Source organism: Globicephala melas, chromosome 11, assembly GCF_963455315.2.
Source record: "Globicephala melas chromosome 11, mGloMel1.2, whole genome shotgun sequence".
NCBI classification, from domain to species: Eukaryota; Metazoa; Chordata; class Mammalia; order Artiodactyla; family Delphinidae; genus Globicephala; species Globicephala melas.
Genome location: NC_083324.2, coordinates 25,946,737 through 25,972,610, shown reverse-complemented (window position 1 = coordinate 25,972,610; position 25,874 = coordinate 25,946,737). Strand labels below are relative to the sequence as shown.

The 25,874-nt window shown below is 42.0% G+C and overlaps 1 protein-coding gene across 1 annotated transcript in view; it reads left to right on the top strand.

Annotated features, from left to right (window-relative positions):
- Positions 1-25,874, top strand: part of ATXN7 (ataxin 7) — a 127,348-nt gene that overhangs the window by 75,655 nt on the left and 25,819 nt on the right. The window contains 1 exon segment of the mRNA XM_060308955.1: positions 3,475-3,579. Coding sequence (XP_060164938.1) covers positions 3,475-3,579 — 105 coding nt within the window.

The following is a 25,874-nucleotide window of genomic DNA, read 5'->3' as shown; positions in this document are numbered from 1 at the left end:
CCTGGGGTCTCCAAAATACATGACGGCCTTGGTGTGGGTGCCGGGCCACTCACTGATTGGAAGGTTAGGGTGACCTGAAACCTGAGAAAGATTTAGGGCTTACACATGATAAAATTCATTCTTTCAAATTAGGTCAGAGTCCATGGGGTCAAGTACAGTTTTAAAACTTTCATTGTATTTCATATAATGGTTTAAGTTGTATATTTAAAGAAAATTTTGTAAACTTTTTTTTAAATTCAGTAGGAACTCATTTTAACTCAATAGGAACTCTGTTTTCTGTCATAAATGAAGCTTTTCCCTTCTTGCATTTGGGCAAGTTCCATGTGTTAATTTGTAGATGGGCTGATTGTGAACTTACACTTGGAAAGTATTCAGAAACATACATACTGTCGCTCACAAAAATTATTTCATTTTCTCTGTTACCACAACATTCCACACGCTGTTCCTGTTGCTAAGGCCTCTGGAATGTCCTAATTCAGAAAAAGGATATAAACTCCTTTTTTCCCCTCAAAGAAGACATTTTATTTAAATTATTTTGTATCCTTTAGCTTACGTCCAAATATGGATATCTGAAAGTAAAGAATTCAGAAAGCTAAAATTAAAGTTGCTTTAGGTTCTCCGAACAGGAACTTGATTTCATAGGGTAGCATGAAGTGCGTTTAAATGTACCATGTTTTTTTCCACAGGGATTGTGTATGTGTGTGTGTGGGGGGGGGGTGTGGGTGTGCGTTGAATTGAGGTCACAGATGGTGCAAAAACCTCAGTTTGAGTCCTGGTTGTACTTTTTTGCTGGGTGAAATTAGACAAGTTCTTGTCTCCATTGGTAAAATGCAGATTATATTGAAGGATAAACCTTATGAAAAGTGCTTAGCTGAGAACCTGGCACAGAGTGGTCTCTCAGAGAATGCCAACTGTTTATCATTATGATTATCATCTTTATTGTCATCAATTGCAAATAATTATAAGTTATTGAGGAAATTGAACCTTTTTACAGAAGTATAAATTCTTGGTCCCTCACAGAATGACCCCTACTCACTTAGTTTTATTAGTATTTCTGAGTCTCACAAAAGGATCAAAGGAATCAGAACCAAAAAAGAACAGTTTTCTACATAAACATCATTGTGGCCAGTTAAATTTTTATTATTTGCAAGGATTTATACAGTTTTTAATTTTTTACAATTGGCTTATTTATAAAGGGGTGGGAAGCTAGTCCCCAGCAATATCTGGTATCTGGCAAAGTGACATATTTTAAACAGCATCGCTTGTAATAGAGTGCTGTGAGAAATCACACAAACCAGGCACATTGCCGAGGCCTAAGTCTAAACTGAGACCACTTAATTTAATACTTTAACTACTGTTTAATTAATAAAACTGAGCAAGTTGATTTCATTAATGAAACTGTTGATTTGATGTGTATAGGCATTTCATACTTTTCAGCTGTAAGTTATGAATGTTTTGCCATTTCTGTAATTCATACTTAATTGTCCTGTGTCAGAATGATTTAGCATAGGGATATATGGAACTTAAAGTAAACTACTTTAAATTTTTATTTTTAAAACTGAAATGTTGAGACTTTCCTGACAGTCTGGTGGTTAAGACTCTGCGCTTCCAATGCAGGGGGGAGCGGGTTTAATCCCTGATTGGGGAACTAAGATCTTACGTGCCACGGGGCATGGCCAAAAAAAGAAAAAGAAAAAAGGAAATGTCATGTCAAACTGTAGCCATTGAAAATGGCTTATTACTTGTTGATCATTGCATGGATATAACCTTTCCCCTTCTCCCACATGTACTATTTTTAACTCAATGTGGGCATGCTTTCCAGGAAAATAGCACATTGTTTGGCTCTTATTTTTCGTGAAATTGTTAAGCTTAGTCACAGAAGTCAGCAGTCTGTTAGAAACTTCTTCTGTTGTCTTATCAGTTTATTCCGTCAAAGGTGTTCAGCCCTGACATTCAACTTGTTGGAGTTGGAATCTGGAAGGAATTTCTAGAAATCATATTCCTTCGGTCTTCAAGGGACCAAATTCAACCCATTGTTGTGAGTCAGAATCAAATCTCAGCTATTGACTTAGACAAAGTAGTTCACCTTTCTGTGAATCAGTTTACTCCTCTCCAGAGCAGGGTTATAATGGTATCTACCCAAGTAGTTGTGAGGATAAAATGAGATCGGAGCACGTAGAACCTGCTCAGTGCTGCTGCTGCACCCCGGAATCCTGTTGGTCCCTGGTATATTTCAGGTTCACAGCTAGCTATCTGTGCAGTTCAGTGTAATAGAAACTGTTTAAGAAAATCTGACCTATAGCTGTGTGTAGATATTATTAGATCCGTAATTTGACATTTTAGAGATTATCATCACTTTACATCACCTCGGGGCATTTTCTGTTTCCTTTAAAACCACCAAGCCCACCCAAGCTGGAGAAAGTGTGAAATTAAATCTTACAGGAAAGAAAGCAGATGCTAATCAGCTTTTCGGATCTTTCTTCCCTCTTTAAACTTGGTATTTGGTCTACTAAAATATTTGCCTAATTGAAATGTGCTAATTATCCATTCATTGCAGATGTTCTAAATAGTGCTTATAGTGTAAAATGCCAAGTCTGAAATATTTAAAAGATTTAGATTCTGGATTTGAACTGTTAGCTCTCTTCCCTGGTTTGTTACTAATAATTAATTGTCCACAGTTAGGACTTTTTAGTTAACCATATATTACCAGGTATCAAGTTACTGTACTTCGTTTTCATGTATATGCAGATAGTCTAGTTTTACATTTGTATTTTAATTAACTTCTTAGTACAAAAAAAATCCAACTTGTATCTTGCCCTATTCTGGTAACTGAACTGAGATTAATGTATGAAATGTTGTGCTTGTACTGAGGTTCTTTCTGTCCAGTGGCATCAGTGTGCAAGCAAAGGACTAGAGGTTAGTTGTGACCTGAAGAAAAAAAAGTACGAAAATCATTTTCTTTGTATTACATGCTGACAAAACCAGCAGTTTTACTCTTCAGTGAAACCTCTGCTTCCTTTCTTAATGGTTGCATACAACGCAGAGACCAGATGGCTGGAATAGAATGCATAGTTAACCAAACAAAACCATTAGATGCTACAGCTTTGTGAATTGCTAGGCATTTTATGTGGTTGCAGATTCTTCCTCATAACCCTTGGTAGAGTTCATCTAAAGTTGCTTTATTGTGTGAATGTATTCATTGTTCGCATTTTAAAAGATTTGTCTGGTTTACCTCATACTAATGATTTCTCGTGCATTTTATTTTAACCCTTTATAACGGTGTTTCTGTAAGCCTGATTTGATTTCTCTGTTTTAATAGTCACGGTGTGTCACATCAGTTACTTTTAAACTGGAACAACTTTTATCCTGTGTACTTTATCATAAGGCAGCTCCTTTAGAAAGTGTTGCCACCCCAGATGGTTTCATATTAACAGGAACCGCATGAGTGAGTGATGCTCTCTTTCTTTATTGCAGACATGCCAATATTTGGTCTCTGTCCAGCCCACGATGATTTCTACTTGGTGGTGTGTAACGACTGTAATCAGGTTGTCAAACCGCAGGCATTTCAATCACATTATGGTAAGTGCTTAACCATTTAAAAATCATTATTAGAGGGTAAAAGGTAGAGCAGTATTAAACCAGTGACAGCATGGGTAGGCTATAATACCCCTCCCCCTGTCAGGAAGTAGGTTTTCTAATTCATTGAATGGGTTAATGCCTATCAGATGTTGGGTATTTTCTGAATTTTCTTGAAAGGGATGTGCATTTTCTGATTTTTATTAAAATTAGACAGGGAAAAAGTGTACTTTATAAAATCTTTGTTGAAATATTGCATCAGTGTAGTAAAAGGTTTGTTTCCTTCTAGATCCCACGGTTGTGAATTCAGTGGTTGGTAAAATTATATATACACACACAGAGTATAGAGGCATGGCTTTTTTAAAGGAAATGTGATTTTGAAATGTCCAAGTTCAGTAGTTCTAAATGTATCTTGATGTTGTAATTTGTGAATGTGATGAAGCTATGCTATCTTGCCCCATCAAAATGCGCATGTACTTAGAATGAAGCATTGTGACTTCAGGAGTTTCATGAACCTCTGAGCTGTCCCTGTTCTTTTAGGCTCCAAGCCTGTTGTTATCTGATGTCAATCATGTGAGAATCCAAATAAGCTTGTTTTTCCATTGTCATAATACTGCCTAAAGTGTTTTAAAAAAATTCCGATCATAAAACTTAATTTTATATCCAGTTAGATTCAGTAACAACTCGAAAGTATTTGAGTGCCCACCTTGTTTCAGGCATTGGGGATGTGGTATCATTCCTACCTCCGTGGAGTTTAAAATCTAGCTGGAGAGAAAGGCAAAACTAACGAGACACATTTTTTTAAATGACTGCAAGTTGTTTTGTCATTGTCCTCATGACTACAAATGCAAGCTTGAGACAGGGAAGAACAACAGGGTCTTTCTGTAATAGCGTGTTCAAGCAAAGCCTCTAAGGAGGTGACCCTGGGGACCTGAGCCCTAAGTGATGAGAGGGAGCCACCCATGCGGCGATCTGGAATAAAAGCATTTGATACAGAGGGAAGAGCCAGTGCCCAGACTTGAAGAAGGCTAGTGAAGTTGGTGAGGGAAGTAGAGACTTGGGAAGTCAGACCTTTTGAACCAGGACCCTGTTCATGTACAGGCTTGTAGGCCAGAGGAAGAAGCCGCTTGGGGGCATTGGAAAGTTTATGTAAGGGAGTAACACAGGACCATCTCACTGGTTGACTTGCTGAGTGTAGACTGTGGGAGAAGGGTAGAAGCAGGGAGAATGGTTCAGAGGTGAAGATGATAATAGACTAAGGCTAAGTGGGGGAGTAGAGCTGGGGACACAGCCTAGCTAGCTTTGAACCTACAGGGCTTTCTGTCGGGCTGGATGCAGTTGTAAGAGTCACAGTGTCATAATCAACATCCCACCTCTTACCCCAAGGAATCTTTTTTGTAATTATAAAAAGTTCTTTGAGTTTGTGGTTCTCAGTGAGGCCTGGGAGTAGGCACCAGAGTGAGTACAAAGCTGAATAAGATACTGTCTCCTTGCTGAAGACTCTTAAGTGGCCAGTATCAGAAAAGGCAGTTAGTTGCCAAGTATTTTGGAGTTAAGGATTCTGAAGCCAGACTAGACTGGATTTAAATCTAAACTTGCAAGAACCATAGGTTAGTTCTTTGTCTTGAGCAAGTTTTTCCAACCTTGGCTTCCTTTGTTATAATGTGGGGACAGTAATAGCAACCTCACTGGTTTCCAGAGAGGATGAAGTGAAACAGCATGGTGAAGCCCCTCATGCAGTGCCTGACAGTTGATAGGTATGAGAGAGAAAAAAGGGTACAGCCGTAGATACAGGAGGATGTGGCGAAAGTCGTAAAACAGTCCAAGTTCTTAAGAATGAGGAGGGGCACAGATTGCTTCTCGCACAGTAACTCAGAGCAGGCTTCTTAAAGGAAACAGCCTTCACATTAGGCTATTCGGAAGAGCAGAATGGATTGTTTTTCCCATGTGCACATTTTTTCCCGTCAGTTTTTAGGTGTGTAATACATACATGTCCATTGTGGAAAATGCAGAAAATACTTTAAAAAAATCAACTATAATACCCTAAAGTTGGAAGTGTTTTGATGGATGGACAGGGCTGCCACATACAGCTGCACAGCTTGTGCACTGAACAGCCATGTTTGGTGGCTCCAGGTTGGCAGCAGGGATGATGGGAGCAAGTGCAGAGGCAGGAAATTCCAGGCTGTCTGGAATGTACTCCACGGAGTCTCCATTGGCCGGAGCTGGTGTACCCATGTGTGGAAAAGCTGTGTGCAAAGGCAGGCTGGGGCTGCTCAGAGAGACTCAGTGCCATCAGACACCCCTGGCCTTGATATGTCGGTGGGGACCTATTGCAGGTTTTTTAGCACCTGAGTGATGTGACTTAGTGATGCTCTAGAGAATGGGCAAAGTGGATTAGAAAGGAGTGTGAAAACAGCTGCTGTTTGTACCAAGGCCCACTTAAAGGTGTTACCTCTTGCAGGACTTCCTGAGGCAGAAGGGGGCCCTTTTGGTCCCCTCTTCCAGAAGCACTTCACTCAGTTACATACAGCACGTTTCATGGAGATGATTTTATTTCTCTTCCTCTGTCTCTCTCATAGAATGTCTGTGTATTGGGGGCGGGGTGTGGGTGAGGGGAAGGAGTGTCTTAAAATCATATTTCTGCTCTTTTTATCTACCAATATGTAGCATACACAGTGTCTGCTAATAAGGTACTTGTTCAGTGACAAAGCAATCGTGGTAACTTCCAAAGTAGAAGAAGGTGTGGTGTGAATGCAGGATTTACATACATAATCCAGTGCCTTTTGTCAGCCAGGCAGGAAATGCAACTGATAAAGGCCCCTGGGTGGGGACTTTGGACCCTCTTGTGGCAAGGGAAATTTAAAGCTGTAAGAAAGAAGAGAGTCTGGCAGAAGGATGAGGGTCAGGTGCTGAGAGAGGGATTCAGCTGGGAAGTGTAGAAGGAGGTCCCTCTTTGGGAGCAGCAGCCAAGGAGAAGGCTGATGGAAAAAACAGGAGGTTGGGAGATGGATAGTTGTGTGGGCTTGGGGGCAACTCCACGCAGTGGAGGAAGGCACCATGTGATGGCTCTCGGCTGGTTTGGGAGTAACATCTTACTCACCTGGAAAGGAGAGGCAGTCAGGGGACCAGGACCAAGAACCATTCCCAATGTTGCCAGTGTCTCTTCTGTGTTTGGGGTGAGGGGCTGTAACAGGAAGAAGTATTTGGAACCCGTTCTTCTTTGTTGTCATTCCAGAAGGCTTATCACTACATGTTTGTTTTCCAGAGTTAACACCAAAAGACCAAAAATGTTTTTGAAATTGAAGAAATTTCTACAATCTGTTTATGACTATATTAGGAAGAACTCATACCTGCTAAAGGAGAGATTCTACTGTCTTATCTTTTTTTTTTTTGCGGTACGCGGGCCTCTCACTGTTGTGGCCTCTCCCGTTGCGGAGCACAGGCTCCGGACCCGCAGGCTCAGCGGCCATGGCTCACGGGCTCAGCCGCTCCGCGGCATGTGGGATCTTCCCGGACCGGGGCACGAACCCGTGTCTCCTGCCATCGGCAGGCGGACTCTCAACCACTGAGCCACCAGGGAAGCCCTGTCTTATCTTTTGATGAAATTGGTGAAAATGTGTGGGTGGGCAGTCTTCTGTGAATTCATGTATTACTGATATTCATCTGTGACTTTTATGAACAAATGAGCAGTTGCTACAAAATTCAGCAGGCGGTTCCTTTAAAACCACTGCTGCCTGGCAGTGACAGGGAGGGAGCTACAATGGCAGCAAGGCTTATAACTCAGTTCATGTTGGTGGTAAATGTTATTCTGAATTGGTGAGGAGGTTATTACCCATAGTAGCGAGAGACCTACAGACATACCTCACTTCTTGTGCTTTGATTTATTGTTCTTCGCAGATAGTGCGTCTTTTACAAATTGAAAGTTGGGGGCAACCCTGCATCAAGCACATTTGTTGGTGCCGTTTTTCCAGTAGCATTTGCTGGCTTCATGTCTCTGTGTCACATTTTGGGAATTCTTGAAACATTTCATACTTTTTCTTTGTTACTATGTTTGTTATCATGATCTTTGATCAGTGATTATTGTTGGGACTACAACTTGCTAAAGGCTCAGATGATGGTTAGCATTTTTTAGAAATAAAGGGTTTTTTTTTAAATAAAGTATTTTTAAATTAAGGTATATACATTCTTTCAAGTCATAATGCTATTGCACACTTAATGGGCTACGGTATAGTGTAAACATAACTAAGTATTGGGAAACCAAAGAATTCGTGTGACCTGCTTTATTGCGATATTCACTTTATTGCGGTGGTCTTGAACCACACCTGCAGTGTAATATCTGTGGAGTGTGCCAGTACTCTTTTGCTAGCCGAGCTGCCTCTTTGGGAGTTGACTATTAACCAGGATTTCCATTGGAGCAATGATGGTGAGTGATTGTAGTGTCATTTTGGCATTTCTAGTTTCATAGTCTGACTGTTCTTGTAGTATAGATGGCTTTCTTTCTTGGAAACTGCATAGTAATACCATGCTTTGTTTTAATGTTTTGAAATAGTCCAGGCTGCCTCATATTTCTCTTCAGTTATTCAGTATTTTTAGGAGTGAGATGTTTCTTCCTGCTAATTTTCAGATTTAAAAATATAATTGAATCAGTGGATCCCAAACCTGCTGTGCCTCCACATCAAAGGGGAGCTTCCTAAGTGGCCCCTTCCTACAGTCCACTGCAGACTAGCTGGCTGGGAGTCGCCGGGGATAGCACCCAGGAATCTGCATTCCACACAGCTCCCTAGGCTGATTCTGGCCCACAAGCTGGCCAGGATGCATTATGCTCACAGCAGATCCCCTCACTCGGTAGGGGCTGCTGCTTTGTATTCCTGTGCTTGGCATAGTGACTGGCGCAGATCAGCACTCCGAGATTCGTTGAGTCTAGCAAGGATGGCATGAAAGGAGGCCCCTGCTTTTTTTTAACTGATTTTTAACTTTCTGTATTATTTGCTAGAAGTCTCACATTTGCCTCTAAAACTTTACATATGAAAGAGGGCTGAGATGGTGACATTCCCTATGGCCAGAAGCACCTTTCTTTTGAGGTGGTGAACCAAGTTGGGAATCTGAGTTGATCATTCAGTAATAAGTGTGTTGGTCCTAAACTGGCTACTGAATAGCGTAAACTTTGTTTACTTTGTATTACAAAGTAAACTTTGTAAACTTTGTATTCCTGTTTACATGCCTTTACTCTGGATCTGAACAGGTAGGATCAGCTGATGACTTGTGGGGGGCCTGTGGGGTTCTGTGTTGAAAGAGCCTCGCAGGTGATTCTGAGAAGCTGTGTGTTTGCACTGCTCTGTGCTCTGCCGCTTCTCTTTGAATTTCCTTGTGAAGACTACGATAATTTCTCTCTTAGGCAGACATAGGCTGATCTTACCTAGGTGAAATAAATGAGTGATGTTAATTCAGCTTGGACAGGTGCTACGTTTAGCATCTCTATAATTAATTGAAACCTGCTCGAATGTCAGCTGTTGAAGTATTTTGCCTCTGATGAGTTAGGGTGACCTACTTTTTCACCTTGTGGCTCAGCCCGGAGTCCCTGAGCACATGTACCTCTGCTACCTTTTCCCAATTTCGATCCACCGAGTTCCATCTTTATGATTTGCTTATTTAATGCCACTTAATATTTTTTCTTTAAATCAAACCACTTCTATTTAAATAAATCTTCCACAAAGAAAACCTTACTAGAATCATCAACGGGAAAACTACTCTTCTTTGCCATAGATGGTAAGTGTGAAAATAAACACAGTGAAAAGATTAAATCCTTTGTTGCTGCTCTTGCCAATGCCATCACTGAACCTTGAAGCCTGCTCTCTTAGTTAAAAGCACGACTAGCACGTTTTAGGCAAGTGTCATCCACAGAGTAGCGTGATGTTACCAGAAGACTTGAAAGAGATTTGGAAAGGGAGTAAGTTTTCACTTGAGATTTAATGTTATTAATGTTGAAGAGTGATAACCTACTCCATGTTTGGGGAAACACCAGCTCAAGCTGTTGGATTTGGTTTCCTCTGATGTTCAGGGAGCTGTCTCCTGAGGCCAACCCTAGCCTAGGAAATGCCTTACCGAGCAGTATTCTCAGATCTCATGTTGATCTGCAAAAGGATCACAGTTAAATACCCTTTGCCATTTATCCATCGGTATCACGTGTTGCGTGCCGTCCCATTGCTGTAAGTGGGGTGGGAGTCTGGGCTCGGTGTAAAACATCTGCCCCTCTCTCAGACCTTGCTTCACAGATGGGGATGTCATAAATATGGCTTTTTCATAACTTTGTGAAGGTACCTTTAGCAGAAACACCTCTGCAATCTGAGAGCTTTCTCCGCTTGCAGATACTACAAATCCTGTAAAATTAACAGCCACATGTATTGCTTGGACTTAACGTTCCTTAAAGTGCACTGAGGTGGATTGGATTCTTTTAGGTGCCAGGATAAATTATATTTTTCTAAAATGTCATTTTCAGCAGAGGACGAGTAAACAGAAATTACTCATACTTTTTTGAGCTAATTAATTGGTTTCAAAGACGGTCAGTGTGAGAGCAAAATGAATCTTACTCTATGAGATCCCGTGGGCTGTTTCTGGTAAAAATGCCGATCCCATTGTTGACAACAATTTCACATAGTTGTGACCAATGATTGCCATCACATAATTAAGTTAATCTGCATCACAGAGCAGAGGTTTTGCTGTTTAATAAAGAACACCCTCTCCCTCTTGTCATCTGATTGACTTAGACATGGAAAGTAACATATTCAGGTATTTTGAATGAGTTGTTTTATTTGGTTATTAAGTAACTTTGATTTTGGATAAAGAAAAAAATGTTTCTTTTTTCTCTCCAGTTGTTAGCTAAATTTGGCCTCTACATTCTTATAATCTGGTTCTTATTCTACTTTGAAACTTTCAGTGATACTTAATCTTTTTAGGATTGGCATTCATTTAAAAGCCCACAGGCTAATGATAATTTGTACTTGATTCACAAAGTGTTTTTGCACGTATTATCTTATTTCTTGTTCTTAGCAACCCACTGAATGGATGGTTTTATTCCCAGTTTACGGATCAAACTCCTAAATTAAATTTCATTCACACAGATAAAATGTCCGAGGCTGGGTTTTCTGTCTCCTTACATCTGTTTCTTTTGCATATAATAAGGATGTATAGAGTTAAAAGAAAATCTAGAGTAGATGTAATGAATTCCACATGTCACAAAACTGTCATTAATGACAGATGTTCTAGTTCAGGTAGAATTTTAAGTTTGCTTAGAGTGGCTGGGTCAGCATTGTAAAGCCATTACCTCAGAGAGGACATTTAGTAATTTGAAGACGTAATGGTAGTAGGTAGATATTTGATTTAGCATAGTCATTGGATTTCTCTTCAGCCCGTTCTACTTTATTTAACCCTAAATCATAGTAGTTATCCAAAGCCAAGCTACTCCTCTTTTTGTTACAGCCTCATAACATTTTCCAGCTTCTTTAGAGAATTGGTTGGCATATTTCTGCAGTCAGTATAAAGATTGAAATTTGTTGCAGAGCCAAAAATACTTCACTCTTTTACTTCAAAGACACACGCCAGGCCTTTCTCCAGCAGTCGGGGGCTGAGCCAGGGAAGGGAGCAAACCAGAGCAGGCACATCAAAACGTGAGCAATGTCAGGGTAGACGTTAGTTTAATTCTCGAAGGAAATTCCAAGTTAACTATTTGATCTAAGCTTCTTGTCACTGAACAGCATGATGTGAAATTAATGCAGTGAATTCAGTTCTTCTTTACCGCAAGCCAAATAGTGCTAATTAAAAATTTCAGATAACTTCAGCAGCATCAGATAAAGGATCAATGTAATTTTATCTTTTTTTTCTTAGTAATACAAAAGCAAGTACATTTAAAATGGTGTTATTTGTAGGAGCAGCATTTTAATTGCTAGTTATAAAATGTATTGATTTTCCTTTATACTGAAATCTGGGCCTTTATTAATGTCTGTGCCTTTGGGTTTTTTTTAAAATCATAAACTGGAAATGAATAATATCATTCACATTTAACAAGTATTTATTGAGTACCTCCTGTCTAGGCATTGCTCTCCACTGAACTAGGAAAGCAGTGTCTTTGATTTCATGCAGCTTAGGGAGGGTAGAGCGATGAAAGATAGAAATCTTTCTAGGGTAGAAAGATGAAATCAAGTAAAATAAGATGATTTCAGGTAGTAATAAAGGCTTGGGATAGTGTGAGAGAATAACTGGGGCAAGGCACTTCTGGTAAGGCTAGTCAAAAGAAAGCCGCTCTGAGGAGTTGATGCGTAAGGTCAGTGATGAAAAAGAGCTAGCCATTTGACGATCTGGAGGAGCAGTGTTCCACAAAGAGAAAATAGCAGGTGCAAAGATCCTGTGGGAGGGAATGACCTTGGCAGAGAGGCCAGTGAGGAGGTAGAAAAACAGTGTGCAGGGAGGAGAGGGGTCCAGGTTGAGGTTGGAGAAAGGGGTGCTGGCGCCAGATGGAAGGAACCAGGCTTGGCCAATGCAGGCCATGCAGAGTCACTGGAGGATTTTGAGCAAGGAAGTGTCTTGATGTGATTCATGGTTGCTCTGAGGAACATAGAGGGCAAGAGCGGAAGCAGGGAGACGGTTAGTGGGCTGTATTGCACTAGTCCAGGTGAGGGTGGGATTTGGAGAGAAAGCTTAAGTTGAAGGTGGTAGCAGCAGAGGCAGAGAGATGCGGATAGACTGGGAATCAGCACAGAAGTAGAAGGCCAGCAGGGGTGGCTGATGGACTGGGATTGAGTGATACGGGAGAAGAAGGGATGAGAAATGGCTCTTGGGGCTTTGGCCTCAGCAGCTGGATGGATTTACTTAGCTTGTAGATCATGGGGTTGTTCTTTCAATTTGTATACGGGCTTTTGTTTGTTTGTTTTGTTTTAATGAGGTGTACTGACCTGAATGAAAAGCCTTTGATGTATTATATTCATTCAGTCTTTAGACATTTTCTAGAGATTGTGGGGATAGAAAATAGTTATTGCAGTGATGCCAAACTTTGGGGTCATTTATTCTTTTGGGTTTTTGTTGGTTTTGTCTTTTTTGGTTTTTTTTTTTTAGTGGAACAGTAATTTAGTCATGTAAGCCAGGAAACAAAGGGATGCTCTCATTTGGGTAATAGAAACTTATTGATTAAAAAGGAAAAACACATGTATTTGATTTTTTCATTATTAACATAGTAATGCACATTGTGAAAGAAAAACAGTAACCATCAGCAAGAGGTTAAATATGCGGTCAGAATAAGTAAATCTCCATCTTAACCTTTCAGGGGTACAGGTTGACATAAACTCTTGGGATGTTTCTAGACCCTGGACAAAGGAATATTTAGCTGTGTATTTCTTGTTTTCTCACACACATGGAAAATTAGACTTATTATAAGTTCACTTTTTTAAACTTAGTGATCTAGCTTATTTTTCCATGTTAATGCACATTACTTCCTTCTTTTTAAAGATTGCCTATTATTCCACTTTCTTAATGTACTTAATTTAACCTGTCCCCTATTGGTGGACATATAAATTGTTAGTGCTACATTATCACGTGCAGCGCTTTAAACCCATTCTTTTTTTTCTTTTCTTTTTTTTTTTTTTGCGGTACGCGGGCCTCTCACTGTTGTGGCCTCTCCCGTTGCGGAGCACAGGCTCTGGACGTGCAGGCTCAGTGGCCATGGCTCATGGGCACAGCCGCTCCGTGGCACGTGGGATCCTCCCGGACCGGGACACGAACCCGTGTCCCCTGCATCGGCAGGTGGACCCCCAACCACTGCGCCACCAGGGAAGCCCTAAACCCATTCTTCTTTGGGAATGTCTGTCAGTATGTCAGTGTATTGATTTTCCACCTGGAGGCTGGTCAGAGCTGCCCTCCAGGTTAGTGCTACTGTGATTGAATGAACTACTTCAACAGGTCTGATTTGTGTCACCAGAATGAGGCAGTGAAAATGTGAGTTTCCAGCAGCATCAGTCATTCAATAAAAATTGTTAATGTTCGCCTGTGCTACTCTTGTCTGCTACATACAGAAATTATTAGGATGGATGTGCTTCAGATTTTAAAGGGGACATTTCAGGATATAAATCCATATTTTAGTTATATTTGCTGAAAGATGTTTTTCCTGACAATCATTTCACAAGGCTAATTTGTGGGTTGGCTAGTTAAGATACACATACACCTGCTATGTCAACCCCGTTAAGCTGTGGTCTTATATCTGACCAGAAGAGGGAGTTTTTATCGCTTGGATATGCAGTAGCACCTACTTACTACCTGGCTGGGGTAGTTCCTCCCACGCACATGCTAGTTCAAACCCCTAAAACTGGTTTGGGGGAGGGGGCAATGGCTAAATATATCTGTTTCCTTCCTCATTCCTTATTGTGTGTATAGAAATTCCAGTCTTTAGGTTTACTTCTCTATTCTGTTTTTAAGACAACAGTTCTCAATTTGAACGTCAAAGCAATTGTATACGTTTTCCTCTTGTGTGTTTGAAAGTTAATAAAAAGAGAAATGGAGGAAGGTAATTACCTCAATTTAAAATACAAGCCATCAGCCCCTAATCACACATGATATAGTTCTTGATCTGTAGTCTCCTAGGGTGAAAAACTCCAGTGTGAAATTTGTTTCATTACTTCTTATGCTTGATATTTTAAAAAGATTGCTGAAACTCCTACTATAGAAGATTTGTAGTGAGCTTTAGAAAATTCAGGTGTTGTTTCGCAAGAGTGGCTAATAGGCCTTTTTCTATGTTATTCTTACTGTGCTCAGTTGTGTTACTAGACTCTCAGTCTGTGTAGCCAAACAAATGAAATGGGTTCCACAGTCAGGATAAAGTGCTTTGATGTAATACCAGAATTTCATACTGTTTAAATTTTTCTTCCACTTTCTTCACAGTGCATTTTTTGTAACAAAAACTCAAGTGAGTTTCTTAGTGGATTTTTTGATTGATATGGGAATATATGAGATGCATACATCCGCCATATATACTTACATAGATACACAAATGTAGTAATCTCAAACATGCTATTTTCAGTTCAGCCTACTTCTTTCTTGTTTTTTTTAATGTTTATTTATTTATTTATTTTCTTATTAGTCACCCATCTTTCTTGTTTCTTTGGCGTTCACTCCCCACCTTCTCCAACTGTAACGGTCCTCCACTCTGTAATCCATCTATATAACTAGATACATTCTTAGTATGTAACTTAGTATACATCATTCTATATTTTTTCTCATGCTCATAACTCTTTACAGACACATGTAATCCCATGTTTCATTAGCAGGGGCTACTGGTCATAGTTTTACCCAAAAAAAGAAAAAAAAAAGGGATCCTGTTATGCATACTTCTGCTTCTTTTCCACTCAGCAATACAACATGGAGATCCACTCACATCCCAAGATAATACTAATCCCCTTTTTAAGGTGCGGCTGTGCGGTAGCTTCCTCAGCCAGACCCTCTGTCTGTGGACATTCACTTTGTCTCCTGCTTTTTGCCTCTATGAACAAAGCAGCAGTAGCCACCCTGCTACATAAGTCCTTAACTGCTGGTGGTTTTGTTTCTATGGGATAGAGTCTCAGGAAAGGATTCTGGGATCAAAAAGGGTATTTATTTGCATTGTTAATAGCTGCTACTATGTTGTTTTCCAAAAAGGCTCTCTACTAGCCACGTATGACAGTATCACCATCAGGAGTAGGTGTTTTATTTATTTTTCTAAACTTCCATTTCTTATTTTTCTAAAGCCTCTTACAGTGTTTTACACGCATATGCACAAGTGTGATTAATTGTAATTTGACTTTGAAGTCAGTTTCGCAAACAAGTGCAAACTTTTGTTTACTACCAGTGTAGCATGTGTCTTCTGAGTTTGAGTGATAGTTTGAGTAATGATACGAGGCAAAGAGATCTTTCAAAATGAGTGATGATTTTTAAAATATTCGTTTAAACAATTATAGGCAGTTTTCCTGGCACTTGTGGGAGATTTCTATTCATTCTGTATGGAATTTGTCTTAGGGAAGAAATCTAGTTCTGTTAGGCTGAGATTCCTCTCTGCAAAATGTGTAGTCTTCTAGAAGACAGTAATTTCTGTTGGGATCAGTTGCGGGGCCAGTGAAAAACTATGGCCAGTTTTATTTCTGATCTCATTATCCTCCTTGAATTTGGTGTGATTGGTCACCTTTTAACAGTGTTCACTTTGTGTATCAAATAATGACTGGGCCGAGGTCAGACTGTGGTTCACACAAAGCCTATGTAAATGAGGCTGTGAGGTTATACTTTATTTGCCTGCCTTTGAACAATCTGAACAGCTGAAAAGGGACACACACACGAAGTGTGGCTGAGCCCTGAAGAAGTGTCCACCAAACAGATCAGACGATGCCAGCCAGAGGGAGGCTGCTGCGTGCTGTTAGCCCCCAAGGTGAATTATCCCCTTTTAAACTTCATCTCCCACCTCTCCTAATCCTGTGTGAGCACCTAATGAGCACTGGATAATAACATAGCAGCATTTCTGGGTGAAGCTAATCTGATTCTGGATAGCAGGCTTCCCGGCCCACAGCTGAATGAATTGCTTGGTATTTCCAAGTTTGAAAATACTTTCTCCCCCTTTCAAGTGCTCCTTGGCAGCAGGTGAGGAATGTTAAAGCTCCTGTAAGTGCCAATTAAGGCCAATTATAACTCGGCCCGGCCTGCTGAGACAGTGAAGTGGAGTGAGTGGAGGCTTGTGCTGCTTGCTGTAAGCTGGAGAACTGGCTGCCGCTGGTGACAGGAACACAGGATTTCCCAACTGCCAACAGCTTGTTTGTTGTCCTGCAGAACACCAAATGACACCTCTGCTGGCTTCTCAGGTGTGGATTTAGGAAATCCCAAGATGTGTTGGGGACCTCACTAGTTTCTGTAACAGAAACCGCTGTCTTTCTTTTGGTCTTCCTTTGTTTTGAATGATGTCCACCATCCAGTTTCTCCTTCTTTCTCATCGTAATAGCTGACACTTATCGAGCATTTAAGACGTGCTGGGCACTGCATTACATGTGTCACCTCCTTTACTCCTCACCGAGGCCCTGTTAGAGGAGGCAGTATTACTGCTTCTCAGGGGAGGGCACAGACCCTGAGGGACAGAAGTCTCTTGCCCAAGGCTACACAACTAAAAGTGCTGAGGCTGTGGCCAAACCCAAGCCCTCGTGGCCCCTCCTAGCTGCTGCCGGTTTGCTTGTTTGCTGGGAGCGGGCTAATTCACAGAAGAATTTGTGTCAGTTCAGGACTCCCTTTGTGCAACCAGAGTAAAATTGATGAGTGCACACCATCCACACCACAGCCAATACCTATAATTTTTGGTCTGTAAGGCATGGATGTTATTCTATTAAAGTGGTATTTTAGTCCGTAGTCTTTTTTTAGTCTGTAGTCTGTTTATTTTTTCATGAGAAAAAAGAAATGTGACCATGTCCCCAGACCTAGGCACTGAAATATGAGCCATCATTGGGAGATTTAATATCAATATAAACTTTATTTGGATAGGATATTGAGAAGTGGTTTGAAGAAAATAGTAATAATGCTTTCCAAGCAGAACAGGGTGGTATTTGGTTAAGTATTTTACTCAGGGTATTAAGAGCGGTATGTGTTTAAAAGTTCAGTCTGAGCTTTATATGCCCAGTTGTTGTGTATTTGTTTTTATTCTTATTGTACAAATTTTAATTTTTCTGGTTTGCACTATCATTCATCCCTTCTTTGATATAGATCTTAAAGATAAATTCGGACTGTTTCTTTCTTGTTTATATATGAAATTAAGTGTAGACGTATGTTTGTAGCATTTACGAAGATTTGCTGAAGCTCATCCTGAAGTTCCTCCAGGTTACAGAAAGACGTTGTTTCCAAAATTGTCTTGGGTTGGCTGGTTCTCGTAAGGATTGTTTTCCCCACTAGCACCATCACCATCTACAAAAGGGAACATTAGAAAGGCAAGCGTTTGTGCTGGGAGACTGGCAAGGAGTCTGGTGTCCAGGCTGAGGGGTGCAGTGATGTGGAGCTGAGGCTTAGTCTGAGTCAGGTCCTCTTATCCCAGTTCAGTTCTGCCATTGATGGTGTCAGGGAGACTCCTCAGCTCCCCCTTGGCGAGGGCGAGGGCAGGTGGATGCAGGGAATGATGCTAAAAAACTTTCTGCAATCAGGTAGTATGGCAATAGAATTTTTTTTTCTCCTGCTAGCTTAAGAAACCCGTCAGTGAGTTAACCTAAATGTCTTATTTTTGCTAATTAACTTTGGAAAGATTTGCTCATCCTGTGCTTCTAGGACCGCTGATGGCTCTTTCCTTGTGTTCTTCTGTCTTTTAAGAACCACCATAGTTTTGCATTGTTTGAACCGGAAATCTGGTGGGGGGTCGGGGGAGGGTTTCAGAAAGCCCTCTAGATCTTAATATTGCTGCTGTGGTTAGGGTCTGAATGCTTGCTGTGAAAATAAAGCAGTGTGGCTACTACTCTTTTGTTTTACAGTAAATGTAGAATTTGTGTCTGGTCTAATAGAAGCCATTTCCTATGCCTCACAACTCTTTACCACCCCTTCCAGGCCAAATCTTTTCCACACATGTAATTCATGACTTTGTGCCAAATAGTCTGTGTTGGGTGATGGTATTTTGTAGAGGAATTTACCCCCTCCTTTTGACATTTAAAAGTGTTCATTCTGAACTATCAGGCATCTGAGTCTGTTTATGTGTGCAGCCTTTATTATCATAAAATTCAGATCTGTTGGCTGCTTTTTTCCACGTCTATTTGATAGTAAGATTTGGCGATTGACAAGATTGGGGAGTAGTGACGCAGGGAGTGTAATAGGGCTGAAGACAGACAAACAGCTAAACCAGGAAGGCCTGGTTTACAAAGAGCCACTTAGAGAAGTTTTGGGATTAAAAGTCTAAAAGTTCCCCAGCTTTAGTCGGTCATCCAGTGGTTGAACTCTGGACAATAAGGTGTATATTTTTTCTGAAATTAGACTGTTTTACAAACATGCACAGAAAATGGGTTAAGATTTTTCTTAACTAGATTTAAGGAAAAGTGTGCTTAGGTATAACAGACTTCTGTTGTTTTAAAGTATAGATCGTGGGGAAATAGAATGTGGAGAAAGACTGCTGATATTTGTAAAAATGTATAACATTAAAACTTGTAGGTTTGTCCAGGCTTAAAGTGTAGATATATAACGAATCAAGTACATTTTCTAATATACCTGGTAATAGTTGTCATTTTACTCACTCAGGAAAATCAGGTGTGAGTAATTTACATTCTAATTCTAGCAGGTTAAATTTATAAATTCCATCGCCCTCAGTTTTGGCCAGCTGCCTTTCAAAGAGAAGGATTCATTTACACCAGCCAGGACGCCTTGTATGACCATATTAGATGAAATTAGACTCCACCCCTTGTTTTCTGTTGATCTGCCAGGACCTTTGTAATTCAAGTGCTTTTTACAGTAGTAGCAAATGTTACATAAGACCAAACATGGAGCATATTTGGAGTTGGTGGGCAGACTCAAATCATGATGCAAGCCTGCAGTAGCAAGTGTGCAATGAAGCACAACCAAATTATGTGAATGGAAGGTAACAAGAAGCCTCTTCAGAACAGCCCTTCCTCCGCACGGGGGCTGAAAGCTCCACCGGGTAAGTTTTCCGAGGCAGTTTTCCGAGGCTGGACTTGGCCCGGGGCCCAGTTCTGGACGAGCTTTCGGAAGGTGGGCTAGGTCTTTGGGAACAGGACAGAGACCCACGCAGAGCCGAGTGTGGCGAGCTGGCGCAGGCCCCCTTCCTCTGGTGGCCGTCCTGCCCCGCCAGCAGGCCCGGAGCACTTCGTGGCTGAAGTGGTGGAGAGAGTGCGCTCTGCAGACCCGTGGAGCAGGGGGGTAATCGCAGCTAGAGGGATTAGCTGCTGCCGGCCGTCCACAGGAGCCATGCTGAAATGTCATTTGAGTGATCTGGCCAAAGGTCAAATGCAGGCAGGAGTTGAGTTTGCTGTTAACTCCAACAAAATGCTGAGGTTTGCACCAAATGGTGCCCATATCTCAAAACAGGGAGAGCAGTGGTTACATCGCTCTCTAAAAATGGACGAACGTTGTAACACGCTTTAACTGTTTGTTTTTTATCTCACTTGTGGTGAGTGAGGTTTCATGACAGGCAGTTCACCGTGTTTCCTGTAGAACGTGTTTGAAAGCTGTTTTGTCGGATACTTCAAATCCACAGCAAAGTTTCAAGCAGAACACTGTGTCAAGAGGAAGAACAACTTCAGAATACAAACAGTAACCCTGGGAAGTCATTCAGTAACTTAAATTGAGTGTATAAAAATTTAATTACTGACTGACTGCCAGAAAAGACTATTCTTTTTTGGTTGTGTTATTAAGGTAGCCAGTACAGCCAAGCAGATTCTTCCTGGGTGGGTTGGGCGGCTGTTCTCAAAGTTACCTTAACTCTCTCATGCCTCGTCTGCAAGCAGGAAGTGAGGTGACAGTTGAGATCTTTAGTTTTCACTGTATTCACCTTTCATGCCTCCTGCAGTAATGTGCTTGACCTGATGGTTCTCATTGAGGCTGAAATTTAGCTACTGGTTTGCAGAACTTTAAATACAAACAGATTTTCAAACCTTTATTCAAATTGCTGTTTAATGCCCTAAAATTGATTTTTCTAAGAACTCTTATTTCTCGTCAGGCAGTTTTAGTGTTGCTGTTTCTGGTTTCATTTTTGCATATCGCTTTTGGTGTTGATTAGTTGACAGCCCCATCCTGTAGGTGGGGCAGACGCTGTTTTCTGTCTTCAGAAAAAATAAACACGTGCTGCAGACTCCTCGTTGGCATTGTTACGTCATGAATCACCCATTCCTTATTAACAGAGCGCTTAATGAGGAGACTTTAAGGGCTGTGTTGTGAGTTTGGGGTTTTTGTTATTCCCAGGTTCACGGTCTTTTCACCCCTTTCCCACCTTCCCCCCAATAAAGTGAAATATAAAGGCCACAAAACTATTGGGAAACAGCAATAAGGATGTGGCTTACAGACTAGCGCAGCACTCTGAAGCAGATGGTGCTGTCATTCCGTTGCACCTTGGACTTGCTGCTCCTCTTGGCCTCAGAGGACAGTGCTCCCTGAGGGGATTCCTGCACAGAAGTTTTCGTTTTAAAAAACAAAGGAACAGAACAAAAACAGAGAACTCCTCTAGTTTGAGTTCTGCCAGGTTTCTTTTAATTTTCTCTCTCTCCCCAACCCTTTGTGTGTGTGTTAAAACTGGATTGGAGTGGTAAAGGCATAGCTTGTTTTTCTTAATACTTTTTGCATTTTGATGATAGCCTTGTATCTTTCATTAGAGAAAAACTGGGAACCAGACCCAAAACGTGACTAGAGAGGTACTTGCGTAAGGACTGAGGATGTCGATGCTTGACCTGTGCAAGGTGTTCACAAATTGGAAGGCTAAACTTAAAATGATAGATCGCTAAACGTATGGGATGCTTTTTCCTCCAGCAGATAAAGGATTAAAGCAAAAGTAAATGGAGACTGATGGAGTTTTGGTTTTGGCTTTTGGTTTCTTCTCACATGTTGATACCTGAGGCGTGCCGACATTTCAAGTCAATGGGAGCGAATTCGGGGGAGATGCTGTGCATCGCTCAGACCTGCGATCCTGTTTGTTTCAGGCAGGGTGAGTGCTTGCTGTACTCTGCCAGTATCATTTGGGTAACAGTGTGTGTCCTGAGGACGGCGGAGAGAGCTGCTTGTGACTGTTAGCAAAGTGGAAGTGTCAGCCAGCATGTCGTTCATTGCATGATATCCTGTAGCCAGAAATGGTGACGGCAACATCACAGGGGTGGCATAGTTTGGTGGCTGTGTTTTGCTCAAGGCGGTAACAGCCTTTTCCCCAAAGTTGTATTTGCTAAAAACATCTGTGTGTGTCTGTCTGAAATCATGATGATAACTCTCAGTTCGAAGTCTGCACCTTGAACAGGATAGGAAGGGCCCCCTTAAGGAAATGAACTCTTATTCAGACCATTCAATGTTCCTTAAACAAGATGCCTTATGACAACGATTATGAAGAAATGATATTCTCCCAACGGAGGTGATCAGTTGTTATACCATCCAGTATCCCCTCTTTTTCTCTATCATTCCATCTCCTTTAATAAAGTATTTGGAATTTTTAAAAGCCATTTTTTCCTAATGTTTGTACAGACCTACAAGTTGAGACAGCAGGGGAGGGCTACCTCCAGATATTCAGTAAGGTTTTCATATTTCTCACATACTTGAAAGCAAAGTTCAGAAAGAACAGTCCCCATGGGAAGAATTCCTGGCAAGAGGATTATCTGAGGTTGCCATATTTGTGGTCCTTTCTTAGCAACATTATTTACAATCCATTCACGCCTGTCCCTTCCCCCACCGGAGTTGGAGTCATTCTCCCTTGTAATCTGCCCTTTGTGATCTGTTCTCTTTCATCAGCTAGTGTGAATGGGAATGCTGCAGTGCCGCCCTGCCCAGAGACGTGGAAATGCCAAGGGACCTGGAATACTTTAGTGGGGCTTTTATTTCCGTCATAAAGCACTGACTTCAAGAGCTTGATAATTTGATTATAGACCTTGGCGAAAAGTTGTTTCAAGTGGCCCAAGTGCTGTAAATGACTCTCTCTTCTGCACTTTCCCCTCGTGTTTTAATTTAAAAACATTCTGCGTTAGAGGGAGGAGAAATGCATTTGGCAGAAGTCGCAGTTGGAGACTAATTTGTTAGGGCAGCCAGTGTTGAAATCATCCTTTTCAGTTAAATCTCTCTAGTGGAAATGATGCCGAGTGCTTTGTGTAAAGACTTTTTTTTTTCTTCCTCACTGTTTTCCAGTGCCATTTGTAACCCACCTAAGCATGCTCTGAGGCTGCCTCGCGGCTCTGGTTTTGGCTTTTGGTGAACTGTCCTTTGAGGCACTGTGTGTCAGAGGTCAGCTCTGGATTCCACAACTTGAGATTTGAATGTTTCGGGACAGTCCCACAGATTTGCTTCCTTTTTAGCATCAGACCACGCTTTGCTTGCTCTGGAGTAGTCCGGTCGAGTCCCTGGGGACCCTCCAGAAATTGGATCAAAGAAAAAGCAGATATAGGATTAAAAAAGAATATGTAATGACAAGGAGTGGAGTTGGATTGTGTTTGCTGGTGAGACGTGAAAGTGCTTTTAGAAAAGAATAAGAACGTTTACAGGGAGAAGTTGACAGTGAGAGTAGTGAGGAGACACTATTAAATGCTTTATGTCCACACATAGTCCACAGTGTGACTTTAAAAGTGTGCCAAGGGGCTCCCCTGGTGGCGCGGTGGTTGAGAGTCCACCTGCCGATGCAGGGGACGCGGGTTCGTGCCCCGGGCCGGGAAGATCCCACATGCCGCGGAGCGGCTGGGCCCGTGGGCCGTGGCCGCTGAGCCTGCGCGTCCGGAGCCTGTGCTCCGCAACGGGAGAGGCCACAGCTGTGAGAGGCCCGCGTACCGCAAAAACAAACAAACAAACAACCTTGGCACACTTTTTTTTTTTTTTTTCCGGTACGCGGGCCTGTCACTGCTGTGGCCTCTCCCGTTGCGGAGCACAGGCTCCGGACGCGCAGGCTCAGCGGCCACGGCCCACGGGCCCAGCCGCTCCGCGGCATGTGGGATCTTCCCGGCCCGGGGCACGAACCCGCGTCCCCTGCATCGGCAGGTGGACTCTCAACCACCGCGCCACCAGGGAAGTCCCAAGGATTTTTTTGTAATAGTTATTAAGAAAAAAAATAGATGTGTCCACCCAAAGTGTGGTTTCACAGATACTGCTTAGGATAATGCTGAATTCGGTATGCCTGGTCAGTCACTGAATTTTATGTATATTATATATATATATACACACACACACACACATATGCAGTTTTGATATATAGTCTGCCTCAGGCCCTGATCTTAGATGTTTCATAGTGGGTCATAATCCTTGTGAAAGACAGATGATGCCTCATGAGTTGTGTTTGGTGGCCTGAAACTGAACTATGATGGCTACTTTGGGTTAACCGGGAGCTGGGTAATAGTACATAGCAGTTATTTTCAACCTGGATGTCAAAGTAAACAATTCGATTAGTTTTTTGAAAGGGCTGCTTAATGAATGACCCAGCGTTTCTAAACTGAGCTTTTGGTATATGTAATTATTAATTGCTGTGCCTGGCCAAAGGAGCTCTATATGTTTACCTGTGTTTTACATTTTATAGCTGTGTGTAAGCTTGATTATTAAAAATCCTTGCTTTAAATGGGAGCAGTTATAGAGAGCATTTTCTGTAACAGAGTATGCACTCTATTTAACCTTACCTGACCAAATCTATCCCAAAGTGTGAGTTTCATTTAGAGAAAAAATTGTGAGTTTTAGGAATCATTGCTTTGATAATCCACATAAAATTGCCACCCTTGGATCCATAAACTTGATCTTCACTTCTTCCTTTTCACCTGCAGTTCTTCCTAAGTGACTCAGTTCTGTCAGGAAAATGAGCCAACTTTTTACTTATAAAATAACTTTAGTTTGAATGAGAATCTTTCTTGGTTGGTGTGTGAATTTATTCATTTTTTTAAAATTTATTTTTAAAATTTTTGGCTGTGTTGATGCACGCGGGCTTTCTCTAGTGTGGTGAGCGGGGGCTGCTGTTCGTTGCGGTGCGTGGGCTTCTCACTGCGGTGACTTCTCTTGTTGCGGAGCACGGGCTCTAGGCATGCGGGCTTCAGTAGTTGTGGCTCATGGGCTCTGGAGCGCAGGCTCAGTAGTTGTGGCGCACGGGCTTCGTTGCTCCGCGGCATGTGGGATCTTCCCGGACCAGGGCTTGAACCCATGTCCCCTGCATTGGCAGGCAGATTCTTAACCACTGCACCACCAGGGAAGCCCTATTCATTTTTTTATTTTTATTTATTTTGCGGTACGCGGGCCTCTCACTGTTGTGGCCTCTCCTGTTGCGGAGCACAGGCTCCGGACGTGCAGGCTCAGCAGCCATGGTTCACAGGCCTAGCCGCTCTGCGGCATGTGGAATCCTCCCGGACCGGGGCACGAACCCGTGTCCCCTGCATCGGCAGGCGGACTCTCAACCACTGCCCCACCAGGGAAGCCCCTCCTTATTCATTTTTAATGAATTCTAAACGTTGTTCTTCCGAGCTCTTGATTGAGAAGAGCTTAGTATCTTCCTGGACTGACATGTAAAGTAAATCTATAAACTAAGTCTCTACCACACTGGGGAAGGTAGAGTAAGTGGTTTTGGTTTGTTCTTCACTGATTTCTGTCTGCTTGGCCTTTCTCACTTGAGTCTGTAACTGGCATTACCTGGACTAACAGGGGGCCTCTTACTCCCTCTGGAGTTCCCAGTACCTGGTCCACAGTCAGCCCTGGGCTGCAGGCATTACAACTCTGTTACTTAATCCCAACAGCCCTGCAGGGTAGGATTGACAGATGAAGAGTCTGCCAAAGTAGATAGAGTCAGGTCTTTTCCCAGCGTCACCCAGCTAGTTAGTGACAGAACAAGGGTTTGAACCCACATGTGTCTGACTCCAGCGTTCTTGCCCCTTCACGTGATCTTTTTTTTTTTTTTTTAAGTTTTTTGGTTCTACTTTGGATTCTATTCAAGCTGGTTAGTTAATCAAGACTGTGCCCAACAGCCTCTGCTGGGAAGGCAACCAGGACCAGGGCGTGACTGCAAGCATGCATAATGGTGTTGGTCTGTGGGGGCCGGCCAGCCTAATCCTATAGAACAGGTATTTCTGTTATAGGTATAGAACAGGTATAACTGCTCCTCCTCATGGGTTCTTTGTAGAGCATATCCATCTGGGAACTTTCTAAGTGATTCTTTTTAGCCAAGCCAGAAAGACAGCTCTGACTGGCACTTTGTACCAAAATTCACTCTTCAAACCATCTTTAATGTTTCCCTGCGGGAAAAGAAACAAATGCAACACTGGCTGACACCCATAGCTAATCTTTAGGATAGCAACTTCCAAAATAGGAAGATTAAATCCACAACAGCCTGGGTTTCCCTTAAACAGATTCTGGATCCCCACCCCAAATTTACCAAAACTCTGTCTTAAACTTGTATGTTCCAACTGTGCCGCCCTTTGTGCTAATAGCCTGCATTTGCGGAGCGCTTGGAAAGATGACATATGCCGCAACCCTTACCATCACCCCTCTGCCTGCCTTTGGACCATGCGTTGTGGCCTGCTAATGACACCGCTTAAGGTGGACTGTCATGTGGTCCCGCCTGGGCACTAGAGTCACCCTGCCTGGGGTTGCATCCTGATCCTGCCTCTTCGCTAGCTGGGTGATGT